Source organism: Scyliorhinus torazame, chromosome 31 (genome assembly GCF_047496885.1).
Source record: "Scyliorhinus torazame isolate Kashiwa2021f chromosome 31, sScyTor2.1, whole genome shotgun sequence".
Classification (NCBI taxonomy): Eukaryota; Metazoa; Chordata; class Chondrichthyes; order Carcharhiniformes; family Scyliorhinidae; genus Scyliorhinus; species Scyliorhinus torazame.
This window is the reverse complement of record NC_092737.1, coordinates 16,045,912-16,065,516: the sequence shown is the minus strand read 5'-3', so window position 1 is coordinate 16,065,516 and position 19,605 is coordinate 16,045,912. Positions and strand designations below refer to the sequence as shown.

The following is a 19,605-nucleotide window of genomic DNA, read 5'->3' as shown; positions in this document are numbered from 1 at the left end:
GATTATTTGGAAAAACATAGTTCGATTAAAGATAGTCAGCATGGCTTTGAGAGGGGCAGGTCACCTCACAAGCCTCATTGAATTCTTTGAGGGTGTGACGAGACACATTAATGAAGGTCGGGCAGTGGACGTGGTGTAAATGGATTCAGTAAGGCATTTGATAAGGTCCCCCATGGTAGGCTCATTCAGAAAGTTAGGGGGCATGGGATACAGGGAGATTTGGCTGTCTGGGTACAGAATTAGCTGGCCGAAAGAAGACAGCAAGTGGTAGTGGATTTAAAGTATTCCGCCTGGAGGTCGGTGACCAGTGGTGTCCTGCAGGGATCTGTTCTGGGACCTCTGCTCTTTGTGGTTTTTATAAATGACTTGGATGAGGAAGTGGAAGGGTGGGCGAGTAAGTTTGCCGATGACACGAAGGTTGGAGGAGTTGTAGAGAGTGTTGAGGGCTGTTGCAGGTTACAACAGGACATTGACAGGATGCAGAGCTGGGCTGAGAAGTGGCAGATGGAGTTCAACCTAGATAAATGTGAAGTGATTCATTTTGGAAGGTCGAATTTGAATGCGGAATACAGGGTTAAAGGCAGGATTCTTGGAAGTGTGGAGGAACAGAGGGATCTTGGGGTCCACGTACATAGATCCCTCAAAGTTGCCACCCTGGTTGATAGGGTTGTTAAGAAGGTGTATGGTGTGTTGGCTTTCATTAACAGGGGGATTGAGTTTAAGAGCCGCAAGGTTTTGCTGCAGCTTTATAAAACTCTAGTTAGACCACACTTGGAATATTGTGTCCAGTTCTGGTTGCCTCATTATAGGAAGGATGTGGATTCTTTGGAGAGGGTGCAGAGTAGATTTAGCAGGATGCTGCCTGGACTGGAGGGCATGCCTTATGAAGAAAGGTTGTGGGAGCTAGGGCTTTTCTCACTGGAACAAAGAAGGAAGAGAGGTGACTTGATAGAGGTGTACAAGGTGATGAGGGGCATGGATAGAGTGGATAGCCAGAGACTTTCCTCCAGGGCGGAAATGGCTGTCACGAGGGGACATAATTTTAAGGTGATTGGAGGAAGGTATTGGGGAGATGTCAGAGGTAGGTTCCTTACACAGAGAGTGGTGGGTGTGTGGAATGCACTGCCAGCAGAGGTGGTGGAGTCAGAGTCATTCGGGACATTTAAGCGACTCTTGGACAGGCACATGGACAGCAGTAAATTGAAGGGGTGTAGTTAGGTTGATCTTAGATTAGGATAAATGGTTGGCACAACATCGAGGGCCGAAGGGCCTGTACTGTGCTGTATTGTTCTATGTTCTACATCCGCTACCGATACGGCGCCACCTCCATTTTAAAACATCAACACCAAGATCCTTCAGCGGAACAAAGTTCTCCCAGAAACTGCACAGAGCCACCCAGGATCGCCCATGTCCCAGCGTGACCTCTGACCCGCAGGGTGAAAGGTTACATCACACAACCAGACCTTCATTTCCTGTTCCAGGCTGGAGCGACCAAGAGACGTCCTGACCATGGCGTCCGTCACGGGGAAATTCGCCGGGATTCTGTCGCATTTCCGTATCAGGACTGGGTTTAACCCATTCAGGAACTGGTATCCAAAATACCAGTCTTCCTTCCAGTGTTCCCTGGCAAATACTAGCGGAGAGAGAGAAGATTAAAAAATTGGGGAAATGAGCAGTCACAATCTTCTGGATGTGGTCAACGTTAATTAGTTTAATTTGGAGCCACCCTGGGGTAACATCACAGGTTCAAGCAATCCTTGCAGAACAGGAGCGAAATGAAGGGTGGGGTAGAGGGCAGGATTTGAGCCTGGACTCTCCCGGTCTTTAACCAAGGCTCCATCTACCCTCTCGGATGGGTGCTGAAGGATTTCATTTGAAGATGGGGAAGGCAGTTGTCCCCGCTGATCTGGGCCAACATGAAATCCTCAAGAAACACCATCGATAAATAAACGCTGATCTTTCCATTATCACATTGGTTTGTGGGACCTTGCTGCTGTGAATACGACAGTGACAATACTTCAGATCTGCATCAGTGGCTGGAAAGGGCTTTGGGATGTGCCAAGCTGTACTAACATTGAAGAAAAATCTTTCCTTCTAGTTGGTCTCCCCAGGGTGATAAATATTGTATCGTTAACATTCTCCTGGGGCTGTATTCGATTAGAAACCCAATCACCCCCTTTCCTAATTGTTGACTATTACCTGCAATGGGACTTTTGACTTTCCAAAAGATGTTTTCAAAGTCTTCAACTGTGGTCCAAGATTCTCCAAACATGTTCACAAACCTCTTCAGCTTCAAGACTCCCAAACTAAAGAAATAAACACACAAAAGGGGGACCATTGATTTGATTTGATTTGATTTATTGTCACGTGTACCGAAGTACAGTAAGAGTATTTTTCTGCGGCCGAGGAACGTACATTATGTAGAGAGTGTGGCCTTCCTCACTCTCGGAATGGTGAGTGACCCTCAGACTGTGCTGACCCCTGGCTTTGAACATTGCTGAAAAGAGAGACAAGGGGGGCGATTCTCCAATATGGAGCCCAAGTGTTCGCGCCGTTGTGAACGCCGTCGCGTTTCACGATGGCGCGAACCGGGCCCGGGTACGACCGGTCCTGGCCCCCACAGGGGGCCAGCATGGCGCTGGAGCGGGTCACGCCGCTCCAGCCTCCTTTCCTGGCGCCAAATGGGCGTCGCGCCAACCTGCGCATGCGCGGGGGACTTCCTTAGCGTGCCGGCCCCGACTCAACATGGCGTCGGTGTTCAGGGGCCGGCCATGCCAGAACGTAGGCCCGGGGGGGGGGGGGGGGGGGGGGGGAGAGGCCGGCCCGCCGATCGGTGGGACATTCATGTCCAGAACTTTGTCTCAGACGTGATCTGTCCATCAAGGCATTACTTGTTCAACGTATTTATTAGTCCAATTCTCCATCGGAGCCCCCCCCCCCCCCTCAGGCCGCCCCCAGACCATTCGTGCAGTGCCCGCCGGCAGCGACCAGGGGTGAACGGCGGCGGCGTGACTCGGTCAGATCCGCGCGGCCGCTCGGCCCATCCGGGCTGGAAAATCGGCGGCCCCTCCGATTCCAGCGGCTCGCGACCATCGCCGCGTCAAACGCGCCGGCTCAAATGGCGGCGATTCTCCGCACCTCGGAGAATCGCGCGCCGGCGTCGTGGCGCGGTTGCGCCGATTCTCCGGCCCGGCGCGGGGCTCGGAGAATCGCCCCCCAAGGTGTCGAAGCTTTCCACCTTCCACGCTTCAGGCCAATCACAACAATTTACACCTCAGGAGAACAGGGTGTCGATTGGTTGACGCCGTGATAGAATCATCGAATTTACAGTGCAGAAGGAGGCCACTCGGCCCATCGAGTCTGCACCGGCCCTTGGAAAGAGCACCCGACCTACGTTTTTTTGGACATGAAGGGGCAATTTAGCACGGCCAATCCACCTAACCTGCACATCTTAGGACTGTGGAGGAAACCGGAGCACCCGGAGGAAACCCACGCACACACGGGGGAGAACGTGCAGACTCTGCACAGACAGTCACCCAGCCGGGAATCGAACCTGGGACCCTGGAGCTGTGAAGCAACAGTGCTAACCACGTGTGCTACCGTGCCGCCCTGTGGAGAAAGCAATGGGGAACTATGCTCCCCGCGTCCCCGGGTAATTTAACAAAGGGTTGTATGTTGTTCCGGCAGACGGAAATGAGGCAGATCAACCTGATTGATTATCTGAAATTGGTTGTTAGTGTAGCTATTAGCACAGGGTGTGATCATTCAAAACTTGGTGTTCTTCCCTTTGTCCTGTTCCCACCAACTACAGAGAACAGCAGCCCGGACCAATGAACATTGCTTCCATCGCTCGGTTCATCACAGTAGACCATTCACAGTCTAGGACCGGGGGCGGGCGGGTGGCACGGTCTAAAGGTTCGTGCCGGACATTTAGTAGGCCGGAAGAACTTTGGAATTCTATTCCGCAAACAGGAATTGCTGATTTTAAATCTGGGATTGACACCTACGCTTTTGCCAAGTTATATTTCACGTTTTGTTCTTTCTTCAAGTCATATCTCAAGTCCACAGGAAGGTCATCCAGCGACTCAGCATCAATGTGCCTCGCCATATTGGGAGCCCAGTCCTTCCACCTGGAACACAAAAGGAATCCCTGTTAGATTGAAGACAAGTCTGGATAGAAACCAGGAGCGGGATTCTCTCAGCCCGGGGCCGGGCCGGAGAATCCCGGCGCCCGGCGCGAATCGCGCCCCGACGCCAACGCGGTTGGCGCTTCGCCGATCGGGGTCGGCTCTATGCGGCCGGCCGGCCGGATTCTCGGCCCGGGATGGACCGAGCGGCCGTCGTAAAAGTGGCGAGTCCCGCCGCCGCCGTCCACACCTGCTCTTAGCCGGCGGGAACTCGGCGTGGAAGGGTCGGGGGGGGGGGGGGCCTGTGTGGGGGGGAGAGGGGGTCCGACCCCGGGGGGGGGGGGGGGGCCCCCTCCGATGTGGCCTGGCACGCGATCGGGGCACACCGATCGGCGGGCCAGCCTCTGTGGCTGGGGGCCTCCTTTCTTCCCCGCCGGCCCCTGCGCCATGTTTCGTCGGGGCCGGCACGTGCGCAAGTGCGGACCCCGCGGCGCCCTGTTCACACCGGGACCAGCAGCTGGAGCGCCGCGAACCGCTCCAGTGACCTGGTGGCCCCCTGTCGGGGCCGGAATCGCTGATCCCGAGGCCGCGTTGACGGCGACGAGGAACGGGACGGCGTCTCCGACCGCGTCAACACTTAGCCTCAGGATCACAGAACCCCGCCCCAGAATCTTCTAGTTGGGTTTGGTCGCATCTGTGAAGAGTTAAAATTGAACCGGAATTTCTGGGATTGTCAGGGAGCTGAAATCACTGATTTGGACAATGGAACATTCCGGACTTGTTTCTTCGGCGTAAAGTCGGCTCTCTCAAGCTCTGATAACTGCTGACATCAACCGCTCAACAGAGTCACATCCCACCCAGTCCCTACATTCCTCTCTATCTCTCAGTTACACATTTTACACTCCGAACACCTCTGACCACAAAACCCCCACAGCCATTTAGCTATTTGGCCATTTAGCTGGCAATGTTTTTGCCTGTGTTTATGACGTCGTTCTCTCTCTGTCTCTCTCTCTCTGTCTCTCTCTCTCTTTCTTTCTCTCTCACTCTCTTTCTGGGAGCCATTGGGTACTGGCCAGAGCCCGTGCTTCTGAGGAAAGAGTCACTCAGAGAACATGGCTCGTGAGAAGAGCTCCATCTACGAATGGGCTTCGCAAAATTTGAACAAATGAGTTTACAAGGCTTAATATTTGGGTTAATCGGGCTTAATATTTGGGTTAAGACTGAGCGTGCAAGTCACCACCAAGGTTACAATCATATGAAATAGGAGCAGAGGTAGGCCATTCGGCCCCTTTATCCTGCTCTACCATTCAGTAACATCATAGCTGAGCGGCTCGGTGGCACAGTGATTAGCACGGCTGCCTCACAGCTCCAGGTTCGATTCCCGGCTCGGGTCACTGTCTGTGCGGAGTCTGCACGTTCTCCCCCGTGTCCGCGTGGGTTTCCTCCGGGTGCTCCGGTTTCCTCCCACAGTCCAAAGAGGTACGGGTTAGGGTGGATTGGCCGTGGTAAATTGCCCTCAGTGTCCCAAAGGTTGGGTCGGGTAACTGGGTTACGGGGGTAGGTTGGAGGTGTGGGCTTGAGGGGGGGGTGCTCTTTCCAGGGGCTAGTGCAGACTCGACGGGCCGAATGGCCTCCTTCTGCACTGTAAATTCCGTGATTCTATGATTCTATGAGCTGTTGGGTTGAGTTCCACCTACCCCATCTATCCCCCGATAACCTTTCATTGCCCCCGCCTTAAAAATATTCAGTGGGCAGCACGGCGGCGCAGTGGGTTATCGCTGTTGCCTCACGACGCTGAGGTCGGGAATTGAGAAACTGCATCTCCTAGTTCTGGACCTACAAGAGGAAACCTCACTTTCACATCTACCTTGTCAACGCCATTCAAGATCATAGAGTCGCTACAGTGCAGAAGGAGGCCACCGGCCCATTGAGTACGCACTGACCCTCTGAAATAGCAGCCTACCTAGGCCCCATCCCCATAATCCTACCTAATCTGCACATCTTTGGACACTAAGGGGCAAATTTTAGCACGGCCAATCCACCCAATCTGCACATCTTTGGACTCTGGGAGGAAACCGGAGCACCCGGAGGAAACCCACGCAGACACGGGGAGGACGTGCAGACTCCGCACAGACAGTGACCCGAGGCCGGAATCGAACCCTGGTCCCGGGCGCTGTGAGGCCACCGTGCTAACCACTGTGCCACCGTGCCGTCAGCAACCCTCACTCTCGAAGACTCTACTGGAAACAAGCCCAACCTTTCCAAACTTTCCTCATCTGACAACCCGCTCATTCCAGGTATCAATCTAGTAAACCTCCTTTGAACCACAACCCCCACCCTCCTCCTCCAAACACCTCCAACACGTTTACATCCATCCTTAAGTAAGGGGCCCGAAGCTGCAGACAGTATTCGACAACAAGAGAGGACCTAGGTGTACAGGTCCACAGGTCACTGAAAGGGGCAACACAGGTGGAGAAGGTAGTCAAGAAGGCATACGGCATGCTTGCCTTCATTGGCCGGGGCATTGAGTATAAGAATTGGCAAGTCATGTTGCAGCTGTGTAGAACCTTAGTTAGGCCACACTTGGAGTATAGTGTTCAATTCTGGTCGCCACACTACCAGAAGGATGTGGAGGCTTTAGAGAGGGTGCAGAAGAGATTTACCAGAATGTTGCCTGGTATGGAGGGCATTAGCTATGAGGAGCGATTGAATAAACTCGGTTTGTTCTCACTGGAACGACGGAGGTTGAGGAGCGACCTGATAGAGGTCTACAAGATTATGAGGGGCATGGACAGAGTGGATAGTCAGAGGCTTTTCCCCGGGGTAGAGGGGTCAATTACCAGGGGGCATAGGTTTAAGGTGAGAGGGGCAAGGTTTAGAGGAAATGTACGAGGCAAGTTTTTTACACAGAGGGTAGTGGGTGCCTGGAACTCGCTACCGGAGGAGGTGGTGGAAGCAGGGACGATAGTGACATTTAAGGGGCATCTTGACAAATACATGAATAGGATGGGAATAGAGGGATACGGACCCAGGAAGTGTAGAAGATTGTAGTTTAGACGGGCAGCATGGTCGGCACGGGCTTGGAGGGCCGAAGGGCCTGTTCCTGTGCTGTACTTTTCTTTGTTCTTTGTTCTTTGATCTAACCATCGACCCTTGACATTCGATGGCATTACCATCGCTGAATCTCCCACTATCAACATCCTGGGGGTTACCATTGATCAGAAACTGAACTGGACCCAGCCACACTAATACTGTGGCTACCAGAGCAGGTCAGAGGCTGGGAATCCTGCGGAGAGTAACTCACCTCCTGACCTCCCCCCAAAGCCTGTCCACCATCCACAAGGCACAAGTCAGGAATGTGATGGAATACTCTCCACTTGCCTGGATGAGCGCAGCTCCAACAACACTCAAGAAACTCGACACCATCCAGGACAAAGCAGCCCCGCTTGATTGGCACCCCTTCCACAAACACTCACTCCCTCCACCACCGAGTATACCATCAAGTGGTGTCTGCCATCGAGAAGAGAATTGGCTAATGGGCAGGAACCAGCGAGTGGAGGTAAGGTCGGTGGAAACCACTGGGGTTCCCCAGGGACCAGAGCTGGGACCATAACTGTTTACAATATATTATACTGACTTGGGGGAAGGAAGTGAATGTACTGTCGCCAAATGTGCAGCGACACTAAAATAGGTGGACAGGCAGATTGCGGGAGGGATTCAGACAGTTTGCAAAGAGATAGCGGGAGGTTAATTATGGGTGGGCAAAAAGTTGGCAAATGTGAAGTTCATTTTGGAGAACAAAAGAACAGAGCATTATTTAAATGGAAAAAAACTGCAGGAAGCTGGCACACATACAGCGGATAATCAGGAAGGCCAGTGAAACGTTGGCCCTTATTTCAAGAGGGTTGGAGTAGAAGAGTCGGGAAGTCTTGCTGCAATTGTACAAGGTACTGGTGAGAGTTTAGGCCTATGCACTCTAGAGTTTAGGCGAATGAGGGGAGATCTAATTGAGGTATACAAGATGCTGAAAGGCATGTGTTATAACCTGCCTGCTTACCACTGGCTGGGGACTAATGGCAATCCCACAATCCTTTGGGAGTATGAGCTTCCCCAATGAGGGGGGGCGGGGGGGGGGGGGGGGGGGAAGAAATCATTAGCAGATTCCCTGCATAAATAAAGCTGGCCAGTTTGGAACCGGCTAGAGGAGAGTGAGCAGCAAGGAGCTGCTGCTGCTGCAACAGTATATATATGTTATTGTAAATAAATGTTATTTCTTTCGATCCTTCAATTCGTGCTGGATTCTTCGTGGCCCTCACAAAAGTATGGATAACGTAGAGGTGGAGCGGATGCTTCCTCTTGCAGGGCATTCTAAAACGAGAGGCCATAATCTTAGAAGAAGAGGTAGCGAATTTAAAACAGATCCCAAAGGGTGGGAATCTGTGGGATTCGCTCCCCCTATGAGTGCGGTGGATGCTGGGACAGTGAGCAAATTGCAGGAGGATTTAGATTTTTAATTGGGGACGGGTTGAAGGGTTATGGAGAACGGGCAGGACGGTGGAGTTGAGGCCAGGATGGGATCAGCCATGAGCACATTGAGGGCGTTTAGCCTCGGGAGGCTAAATTGCCGACTCCCGCTCCGCGGTCACGTGTTCCAGGGAGGAGATGCTCTGGCTGATTTCGCAATCCATTGCAGGCAGCAGATGAGGAACAAACTAGCCATGATAGAATGGCGGAGCAGACTCGATGGGCCGAATGGCCTAATTCTGCTCCTATATCTGACGAGCTTATGAGACCACATCTGGAGCACTGGGAACAGTTTTTGTCCCCTTATTTAAGGATAGATATTTAATTCAAGGCGGTTCAGAGACCGTTCATTGGGGTGATCCGCTGTGGCGGGATTGTCTCCTGAGCAAAGATTAAACAGGTCGGGACTCCACGCGTTGGAATTTAGAAGAATGAGAGGGGATCTCATTGAAACACATGGGGTTGGATTCTCCGATTCTGGGGCTATGTCCCCACGCCAGAGTGGGAACGGTGGCGTTTTACTCCAAATAAAACGGGGCAAAACGGCCACCGATCCCCCGTGTAGCTGGGGGCTAGCAGGAGGGCAGCGAAGAGCACGCGGCTCCAGCTGTCGATGCGGCCCGGAGAATTGCCGGGTCCGTGGCCGCCCAGGCGGACGGCGGCCTGCAGCGGCCACGCCGTGCTACATGGCGGCGGCTGCTCGCGGACATGGCTCCCCTCCTTTGGCTGGCTAGCGCGCCCCGGGCCACCCCCACCCCCCACCCGCAGTGCCCCCAGTCCTGAATAATGTCCCCTTCCCCCCCGACCACGGATCGGCCCTCCCCCGACTGTGGCGGCGCTGGACTGAGTCCGCAGCCGCCACGCCAAGTTCCCGACGGATGAGACCACGAGTGTCCCGTGCCGTCGGGAACTCGGCCGGTCGAGGGCGGAGCATTTGGGGATGGACGAGCCTCAGGCAATGTCCTGAGGCTGTCGATACGGTGCACGGCGGACTCCTAGAGTACGCCGCTTTGGAGGGGGTGGAGCATCGCGAAAGCGGCTCTGTCCCCAGTTTGGGCGGGAACTCGGATTCTCCGGCCGATCGCCAAAACCGATTTCGGCGTTGCCGTCGGCGACTGGAGAATCCAGCCCATCGGGTTTTTAAGGGGGATTTGACAGGGGTAAATGCTGAGAGGATGTTTCCCCTTATTGGACAGTCGAAGACCAGAGGGCGTAGACTCAGAATAAAGGGGTGCCAATTTAAGACAGAGGAGGAGGAATTTCTTCTCCCAGAGGGTTGTGAGTCTTTGGAACTCCTTGCTACAGAGAGCTGTGGGGGCAGAGTCCTTGTGCATATTTAAGGCTGAGATAGATTCTCGATCGGCGAAGGAATCGAGGGTCATGGGGAAAGGGCAGGAAAGTGGACGTGAGGAATATCGGCTCAGCCGCGATCCTATTGAACGGCGGAGCAGGCTCGAGGGGCCGAATGGCCTCCTCCTGTTCCTGTACTCAACTCCGGAATGTTCCGACGACAACGGCACCATCCAAACGCTTGAGCACTAGGACAAGGGCAGCAGATACCTGGGAACCCCACCACCTGGAGGTTCCCCTCCATCCCGACTGGGAAATATATCGGCCGTTCCTTCACTGTCGCTGGGTCAAAATCCTGGAATTCCCTAACAGCGCTGTGGGTGTACCTACACCACACGGGACTGCAGCGGCGCAAGAAGGCGGCTCCCCCACCGCCTTCTGATTAGGGATTGGGAAGGGGCAATTTAGCGGGGCCAATCCACCTACCCTGCACATTGGGTTGTGGGGGCGAGACCCACGCAGACACAGGGAGAACGTGCAAACTCCACACGGACAGTGGCCCAGAGGCGGGATCGAACCTGGGACCTCGGCGCCGTGAGGCAACAATGCTAACCACTGCGCCACCGTGCTGCCCTTTAATTTTTAAAATTCAAGGGGGGAGCAGGATAAACACATGAGAGAGGGAGGAATGGAAGGATATGCCGATAGGGTTAAATGTCGGGTGGGAGTAAATTGGCGTGTAACAGAAACCACATCAGGAATCTGTTGGGACAGATTCTCTGCTGCAGGCGATACTAGGCAGGTTTGGATGGGGTAATTAAGGTGTGAATTCTTGTTATTTTGAGATTGTGGCACTAAACGGCAGCAAAAACAAGTCACTTGTCACTGGGACACATCACTGAAATAATAGATACACTTTTTTAAACGGACAATCCCCTTTGGATAAGCGCGTTCCGTGGACACTTGGTTGGGATATTAATCGACAATCCCGTTGCCAGAGGCTGTGTGATCTCGAGTCAGTCTGGAAAGGAAAGGTGAGATATCTGGGGCTTACCTGTACAGCTGCTGTCTCTCCCGCAGTTCAGCCTGGCGATGGGACTGAAATATGTCCAACCGGTCATCACAGAACCTCTTAGCTGCAACGGAACATTCCAGAGTTGAGTACAGAATATGAGTTACAGGCTGGACCCCTTGGCTTGTTCGTGTGTAGAGAGGAATGTGATCCTCAGGAACGTGTTACAGACTGGAATCGAGCGAAGGGGTAGGAATGGTTTATCTACACAATATTAGATATCCTCCCACAGGTCCCGAAAGAAATGAAATGAAAATCACTTATTGTCACAAGTAGGCTTCAAATGGAGTCACTGTGAAAAGCCCCTAGTCGCCACATTCCGGCGCCTGTTCGGGGAGGCTGGTACGGGAATTGAACCGTGCTGCTGGCCTGCCTTGGTCTGTTTTCAAAGCCACCGATTTAGGCCTGTGCTGGTGAATTGGACATTCTGAATTCTCCCTCTGTGTACCCGAACAGGCGCCGGAATGTGGCGACGAGGGGATTTTCACAGTAACTTCATTGCAGTGTTAATGTATTACATACAGTGTATGTAATGAGAGGATCTCCAGGAAGATCGCGCATATAGACACTGACATTAAATTTCTACAAAGATGCAAGAAAGCAGACAAGATCCCGAAAGGGCTACAGATCACAAACCCACTCAAGTCGACCGACAACACAGACTACGCTGAGAGACTCTGCCGTCGCACCTCTCTCACACTCCTCAACCACCTCGTCCGCCAGCTCTACAGCAGGCGACGCAACCTGGAAACCAAGATAGAGGCCATATTCTCAACTTGCACTCAGGACGCAGCAGACCAGCTGTGGAACACCGCCAAACAGATGAGACAACAATACTATGCCACCTATATGCACACCTAGAACAGAAAGCTTGAGAAACTTGGCATCACCACCGGCAGCAACCAAGCCACCCCCGGTGTCACAGTAGAAAACAATACAGGGAAATCCATTGTCAACTTGTCGGACTACACCCTTCAACCAGACGAAATCGAAGTCCTCAGCAGAGGGCTCAATTTCTGCACCACCACCAAAATGGACCCCATCAGTCTCGCGGCAGACGCGGAGGAATTCATCAGGCGAATGAGGCTCCGGGAATTCTTCCACAGACCCCAAGAGGCCAACAGCGAACCCAAGGAGACTACCAATGAACCGGAACAGCAGACCGAGAGATCTGCGGTGCGGCAACCGAAGAGGAAAGTCAAATTGGACCCCTCCGGAAGGCCGCTGCCCTAGACTCGACATACATGCTCAAGCCGTCAGGAGTCGCGTCAATGCCAGATTCACCAGTCGCATTCACAAGACAGCCCCGAACGTCACCCAAGCACAACGCAATGCCATCCGCGCACTCAAGACCAACCACAGCATCGTCATCAAACCAGCAGACAAAGGGGGGGCCATGTCATACTGAACAGAACGGACTACTGCAAAGAAGTATACCGACACCTCAACAACCAAGAACACTACAGACAGTTACCCGCAGATCCGACCAAGGAACACATCCGCCAACTTAACAGACTGATCAAGACCTTGGATCCAGATCTCCAGAGCACCCTACGTGCTCTCATCCCACGTACTCCCCGCATTGGAGATCTCTGCTGCCTCCCGAAAATACATAAGGCCAACACACCAGGTCGCCCTATCGTTTCAGGCAATGGGACCCTGTGTGAGAACCTCTCTGGCTACATCGAGGGCATCTTGAAACCCATCGTACAAGGCACGCCCAGCTTCTGTCGTGACACGACGGACTTCCTACAGAAACTCAGCAACCATGGACCAGTTGAACCAGGAACATTCCTCGTCACAATGGACGTCTCGGCACTCTACACCAGCATCCCCCATGACGACGGCATTGCTGCAACAGCCTCAGTACTCAACACCGACAACTGCCAATCTCCAAACGCAATTCTGCAACTCATCCGCTTCATTCTGGATCACAACGTCTTCACCTTCGACAACAAGTTCTTCATCCAGATGCACGGGACAGCCATGGGGACCAAATGCGCACCCCAATACGCCAGCATCTTCATGCATAAGTTTGAACAGGACCTACTCACCGCACAGGACCTTCAACCGACGTTATACACCAGATACATTGATGACATTTTTTTCCTTTGGACCCACGGCGAAGAATCACTGAAACGACTACACGATGACATTAATAAGTTCCATCCAACCATCAGACTCACCATGAGCTACTCTCCAAAATCAGTTGCATTCTTGGACACACTCGTCTCCATCAAGGACGGTCACCTCAGCACTTTGCTTTACCACAAACCCACGGATAACCTCATGATGCTCCACTTCTCCAGCTTCCACCCTAAACACATTGAAGAAGCCATCCCCGATGGACAAGCTCTCCGTATACACAGGATCTGCTCAGACGAGGAGGAGCGTAACAGACATCTACAGACGTTGAAAGATGCCCTCGTACGAACGGGATATGGCACTCGACTCATCGATCAACAGTTCCAATGCGCCACAGCGAAAAACCGCACCGACCTCCTCAGAAGACAAACATGGGACACAACCGACAGAATACCCTTCGTCGTCCAGTACTTCCCCGGAGCGGAGAAACTACAATATCTTCTTCACAGCCTTCAACACGTCATTGATGAAGATGAGCATCTTGCCAAGGTCATTCCCACACCCCCACTACTTGCCTTCAAACAACCGCGCAACCTCAAACAAACCATTGTTTGCAGCAAACTACCCAGTCTTCAGAACAGTGACCATGACACCACACAACCCTGCCATGGCAATCTTTGCAAGACGTGCCAGATCATCGACATGGATACCACCATTACACGTGAGAACACCACCCACCAGGTACGCGGTACATACTCGTGCGACTCGGCCAACATTGTCTACCTCATACGCTGCAGGAAAGGATGCCCCGAAGCGTGGTACATTGGCGAGACCATGCAGACGCTGCGTCAACGAATGAACGGACATCGCGCGACAATCACCAGGCAGGAATGTTCCCTTCCAGTCGGGGAACACTTCAGCAATCAAGGGCATTCAGCCTCTGATCTCCGGGTATGCGTTCTCCAAGGCGGCCTTCAGGACGCGCGACAACGCAGAATCGCCGAGCAGAAACTTATAGCCAAGTTCCGCACACATGAGTGCGGCCTCAACCGGGACCTGGGATTCATGTCGCATTACATACATCCCCCACCATCTGGCCTGCAAAATCCTACCAACTGTCCTGGCTTGACACAATTCACACCTCTTTAACCTGAGGTTACCCCATCTCTGGATCTGTAAAGATTTAATCACCTGCTAATGCTCGCATTCCAAGCATTGGCTGGCAGCTTTGAATTTGTCTATATATGTGTTTCTGGAACAGACCTCTTCATTCACCTGAGGAAGGAGCAGCGCTCCGAAAGCTAGTGACATCGAAACAAACCTGTTGGAATTTAACCTGGTGTTGTAAGACTTAGTCCAGTGTTAATGTAAGCCTACTTGTGACACTAATAAAGATTATAATAGAAGTGAACACTGCCTGAATCAGATCATGAGGTCGGATGGCTTTTAGAAAAACCCAGCCATGTGCACCATCGACAAGATGCACTGCAGCAACTCACCAAGCCTCCTTCGACAGCGCCTTCCAAACCCCCGACCTCTTCCATCTAGAAGGACAAGAGCAGCAGACACATGCACTACCCGAGGAGATGGGCAAGGCTGAATTTTGACAGACAAGACCCATCCCTTATTTTGAATGCATTTCTGGAAAGGGAGCTTAACCCTGGCTTGATGTTCAGACAGTGTTCGGTAGTGAGCTCAGATTTAGCTTACAAAGTGCGGATGGGCCAAATGTCCAGTCTCTCGGACTGGACATTAAGCCCTGTCCGCTTCCTCAGGAGCTACTCCGAAATAAACAGCAGCGGCGCTGTCCGCGGTGTCCGGGACAACATTCATCCAGCATCGCCCCAAAATAAGAAAGATGCTCTGGTCACTACTTCACTGCTGGCTGCGGGATCCTGCTGTGCCTAAAGTCCCCGCCACGTTTCCTGCAACAATGTCCGCGCTCCGAAAGTCCCCCATCGGTTGTAAAGTCCCCATGAGGGCTCGTGGCGCTGGTGAAAGGCGTTACTGAATTGAACTTATTTCAATGGGTCAGTTTTACCAACACCGCCTCCCCCCCCCCCCCCCCCCCCCCCCCCCCCCCCCCCCCCCCCTCCACGGGCTTTGCCACCTCACCTGTTCCTTCCCGGATCCGCACGGTGCAATTTTCCAGCCACCTGAAGCACGGGAAATGGAAGGTCCCTCCCGAGGGGCTCTGTACCATCACCGAGCAGCAGAACCAGTAATCTTGAAACAGCGACAAATAATCCGCCAGCGGCAATCGATTCACTTCCAGCTCCACAAACCAAATGGTGCCAAGGTCTTGGTCGCTGGTGATTTCGTAACAATCCACCTGGAAATGACATTAATCCGGGGGGGGGGGGGGGGGGGGGGGTGGGTAGGTGGGGGGTTAGCATACATCGAAATCATGATCGGGATGACTCAGCACGTGACTAACCGTCCAGCAGCGCCAAAGACCAGAAGGTGTGGGTTAAAACCTCCACTCGGTGCAGAGAAGGGTCACAAAATCCTCGTCGCCACAATGGGGGTTTTCCCTCCAGACCACAAGGTGGCGGTCCGACCACCGGAAACTCTGTGTGCCGGCCAGTGTCGTGCAAGAACGGCATTATCCCGGGCAATGATGCCTTCCATAGTCAAATAGAGCACCGAAAACAGAAAATTGCATTTATATACCGCCTTTAACCCACTGAATTATCCCAAGGTGTTTCGCAGGAGCATTTCAAGCACTTGACCTCAAGGCACCTGAGGTGATATTCGGATCCAAAGATGCTGGTTATATAGGATGCCTTTGAACGAAAGGTTTAGGGAGGGAATATCAATCAGAGTTTAAGATCCTGACAGCTGAAGGCCGCCTATGGTTGGACGATCGGAGATGTGCAAGAGGCCAGAGTTAGAATCTCTACAGTGCAGAAGGACGCCATTCGGCCCATCAATTTTGCATCAACCTTCTGAAAAAGCACCCTACCTAAGCCCATTCCCCCGCCCTATCCCCGTAACCCCACCTAACCTGTAAATCCCTTTCTTTTTTAAAATTTTGAGTACCCAATTCATTTTTTCCAATTAAGGGGCAATTTAGCGTGGCCAATTCACCTACCCTGCACATCTTTGGGTTGTGGGGGCGAAACCCACGCAGACACAGGGAGAATGTGCAAACTCCACACGGACAGTGACCAGGGGCCGGAATCGAACCTGGGACCTCGGCGCCATGAGCTAACCACTGTGCCACCGTGCTGCCCACTAACCTATAAATCCGAACCAATATTTTGCCTCTGTCTTCACAGTAGAAGATGATATACATTTGCCAGAGACTACAGTTAATGCTGAGAAACTTGGTGCAATAACCACCACGAGGGAGACGGTATTGAATAATCCAATGAGATTAAATGCATATAAATCCACGAAACCTAATGGTCTCCACCCCTAGGACATTAAGGGAGGTAGCGGCAGAGATAGTGGATGCATTGGTTATGATATTTCAGAATTCCCTGGATTCGGGAAAGGTCCTGATGGATTGGAAACAGGCTAATGTGATGCCGCTGTTCAAAAAGGGAGAGAGCCAAAAAGTAATCAACTATAGACCGGTTAGCTTGACCTCTGGGATGGAGAAGTTGCTGGAAGCAATCATTGAGGAGATGACTGAACATTTGTAAAGGCAAGGCTCGATCCACCATTGTCAGCACGCTTTAATAAAGGGTAAGTCGTGCTTGACAAACTTGCTTGAGTTCTTGGAGGATGTAACCAGCAAGGTGGATAAGGGGGGACCTGTGGATGTGGTATATCTAGACTTCCAGAAGGCGTTTGACAAGGTGCCGTATGAAAGGCTGATCCAGAAGGTGAGATCACAGGGGATTGGGGGTAGAGTTCTAGATTAGATTGAGGATTGGCTGACTGACAGAAAGCAGAACGTTGGGATAAATGAGTCCTTCTTGGGCTGGTGAACTGTAACTAGCGGGGTGTATCAGGGGTCAAACCTCAGACCTCAACCGTTCACAATCTATATAAATGATCTGCAAGCAGGGACAGAGTGTAACATAGCAAAATTTGCGGATGATACTAAAATAGGTGGGAAAGTAGGCAGCGATGAGGAGATACAGAGTTTACAGACGGATATAGAGAGGCTCAGAGATTGCCCCCAAAATTTGGCAGGTGGAGTTTAATGTGGATACGTGTGAGGTTATCCATTTTAGCTGAAAACGTAGAAAGGCAAATTATTATCTAAATGGAAAGCAGATTCAAAATGTGTCTGGGCAGAGAGATCTAGGCGTCTTTGTTCATGGATCACAGAAAGTCGGTCTACAGGTACAGCATGTAATTAAAAAGGCAAATGGAATGTTCGTGTTTATTGCAAAAGGACTGGAGTATATAAGTAGAGAAGTGTCGTTGCAATTGTATAGCGTGTTGGTGAGCCCACATCGGGAGTATTGGGTCCAGTTTTGGTTTCCTTATTTGAGGAAGGATGGGGTGGTATTGGAGGAGGTTCACCAGGCTGATTCCAGGGATGAAAGGGGCGACGTGTAAGGATTAAACAGTTTGGGTGTATACTCGCCCAGGATGAGAGGGGACCTGATCGAGGTGTATAAAATACTAAGAGGGATTGTAAAGTAAACGAAGACCAAATGTTCCCCGTTGTGGGGCAATCTAGAACGAGAGGTCACAGATATAGGTTGCGAGGCGGTAGATTTAGAACTGAGATGAGCAGGAACTACTTCTCGCAGAGGGTGGTGAGTCTGTGTAACTCAGTGCCCCCATAGTGCGGTGGAATCTGAGTCATTAAATGGTTTCAAGAAGGAGATAGATATATTTCTGATTAAAACGGGTGAAAGGGATATGGGCAACAGGTAGGGAGGTGGCTTTGAGACCAAGAAGAGATCAGCCATGATCTGATGGTGGAGCAGGCTCGAAGGGCTGGATTGCCTATTTCTGCTCCCAATTTCTGTGTTTGTATCCCTGGAAACTAAGGGGCGGTTTAGCACAGCCAGTCCACCGTAAGCTGCACATCTCCGGACTGTGGGCACCCGGAGGAAACCCACGCAGACACGGGGAGAAAGTGCAAACTCCATACAGTCAGCCGAGGCCGGAATTGAACCCGGGTCCCTGGCGCCGTGAGGCAGCAGTGCTGACCTCTGTGCCGCCCTGGCGAAGCTGAAGAGATCGCGGTGGGAAGCAGGGCTGGCGGAGGTCACATAAGCATGCGGCTTTCAAAAAAAACAAAGTTTGGGTATCAAGCACCTATCAGTTTCCCCCTTCGCCACCCAGTTTGGTTTTAACCAGTTCCATCGAAGGACTGACCACTTCAGTTCCCCTTCAGTCCAAGAACCACCTCCAAAAAATATTAACCTGCCTTTTCTGCTCTCAATGAGATCTGCCATCAATTCTCAACAAGCCCCCACCTTCATTACAGCGCCGGCAAAGCATCTGCATTGCCTGCAGGCCGTCGAACTGCTTTTAGAGCTGCCTTGATCAACGCGTTCACTTACAGCTCCCCGTTCCAGATCCGCCTGCAGCCAATCATCCAGGCTCGTCCTCTGGCTCGCTCCAAATTCTCCGACCAGCGTGCAGTACACGTAGCTGTCCGTTCCCGCGTACTCCGCTGACCCAGTCCTGAAACTGACTTTGTACGTGACCATTTCTGCAGTTGGGGAGGACGAGATGCCGAGCTGTCTCGATCCCAGGCTGCCGTGACACCCAGTGCACTTGCTCCAAGAAAATTTGAAAGACAATGTAGGCGTGGGCTGGTTAGGTCAGCATTTATTACCCATCTCTAATTGGATTTGAGCTGGGAGCGGTGATCCACCTTCAGGGGATATCGGGTTTCGGGACGCCCACACTATTCAGGAGGACGTTCCGGAGTTTTAACACAGTTTGTACCTTATTCATTGACTCGCAACCTGTACCTGTCTTTGTTTTGCTCATAGTCCTTCTCAGTCTGCTGAATGCTAACCCATCTGTCTCTCATCCTACCAAACATCCTCTCTCCTGTCTGCACATTCATCTTTTCATCTTCCGATGAGGAGAGGATGTTTCCTCCATGGGACTATCCCGACAGTGCAGAAGGAGGCCATTCGGCCCTTTGAGTCTGCACCGGCTCACCAAAAGAGCACCCTATCTAGGACCACGCCTCTGCCCTATCCTCTCTAAGTCCACCTGACCGTTGGACACTAAGGGGCAATTTTAGCATGGCCAATCCACCTAACCCACGCACTTGTACCAACGGAGGAATAATAATAATCTTTATTATTCTCGCATGTAGGCTTACATTAACACTGCAATGAAGTCACTGTGCAAATCCCCTCGTCGCCACATTCCGGCGCCTTTTCGGGTACACTGAGGGAGAATTCAGAATGTCCAATTCACCTAACGAGCACGTCTTTCGGGACTTGTGGGAGGAAACCGGAGCGCCCGGAGGAAACCCACGTAGACTTGGGAAGAACGTGCAGACTCCGCAAAGACACTGTCCCAAGCCGGGAATCGAACCCGGGACCCTGGCGCTGTGAAGCAACAAGTGCT

General features: G+C 52.2%; 1 protein-coding gene across 1 annotated transcript in view; it reads right to left on the bottom strand.

The window, feature by feature from the left end:
- LOC140404720 (polyunsaturated fatty acid 5-lipoxygenase-like) overlaps positions 1-18,801 on the bottom strand; it is a 35,159-nt gene extending 16,358 nt beyond the window's left edge. The window contains exons 1-6 of the mRNA XM_072493402.1: positions 18,576-18,801; positions 15,214-15,430; positions 10,996-11,077; positions 4,008-4,130; positions 2,200-2,306; positions 1,464-1,633 (exon numbers count right to left, since the gene is read on the bottom strand). Coding sequence (XP_072349503.1) covers positions 1,464-1,633; positions 2,200-2,306; positions 4,008-4,130; positions 10,996-11,077; positions 15,214-15,430; positions 18,576-18,725 — 849 coding nt within the window. The 5' untranslated portion in view covers positions 18,726-18,801. The remainder of the gene's footprint in view (positions 1-1,463; positions 1,634-2,199; positions 2,307-4,007; positions 4,131-10,995; positions 11,078-15,213; positions 15,431-18,575) is intronic.
- Between the last annotated feature and the right edge of the window lie 804 nt (positions 18,802-19,605).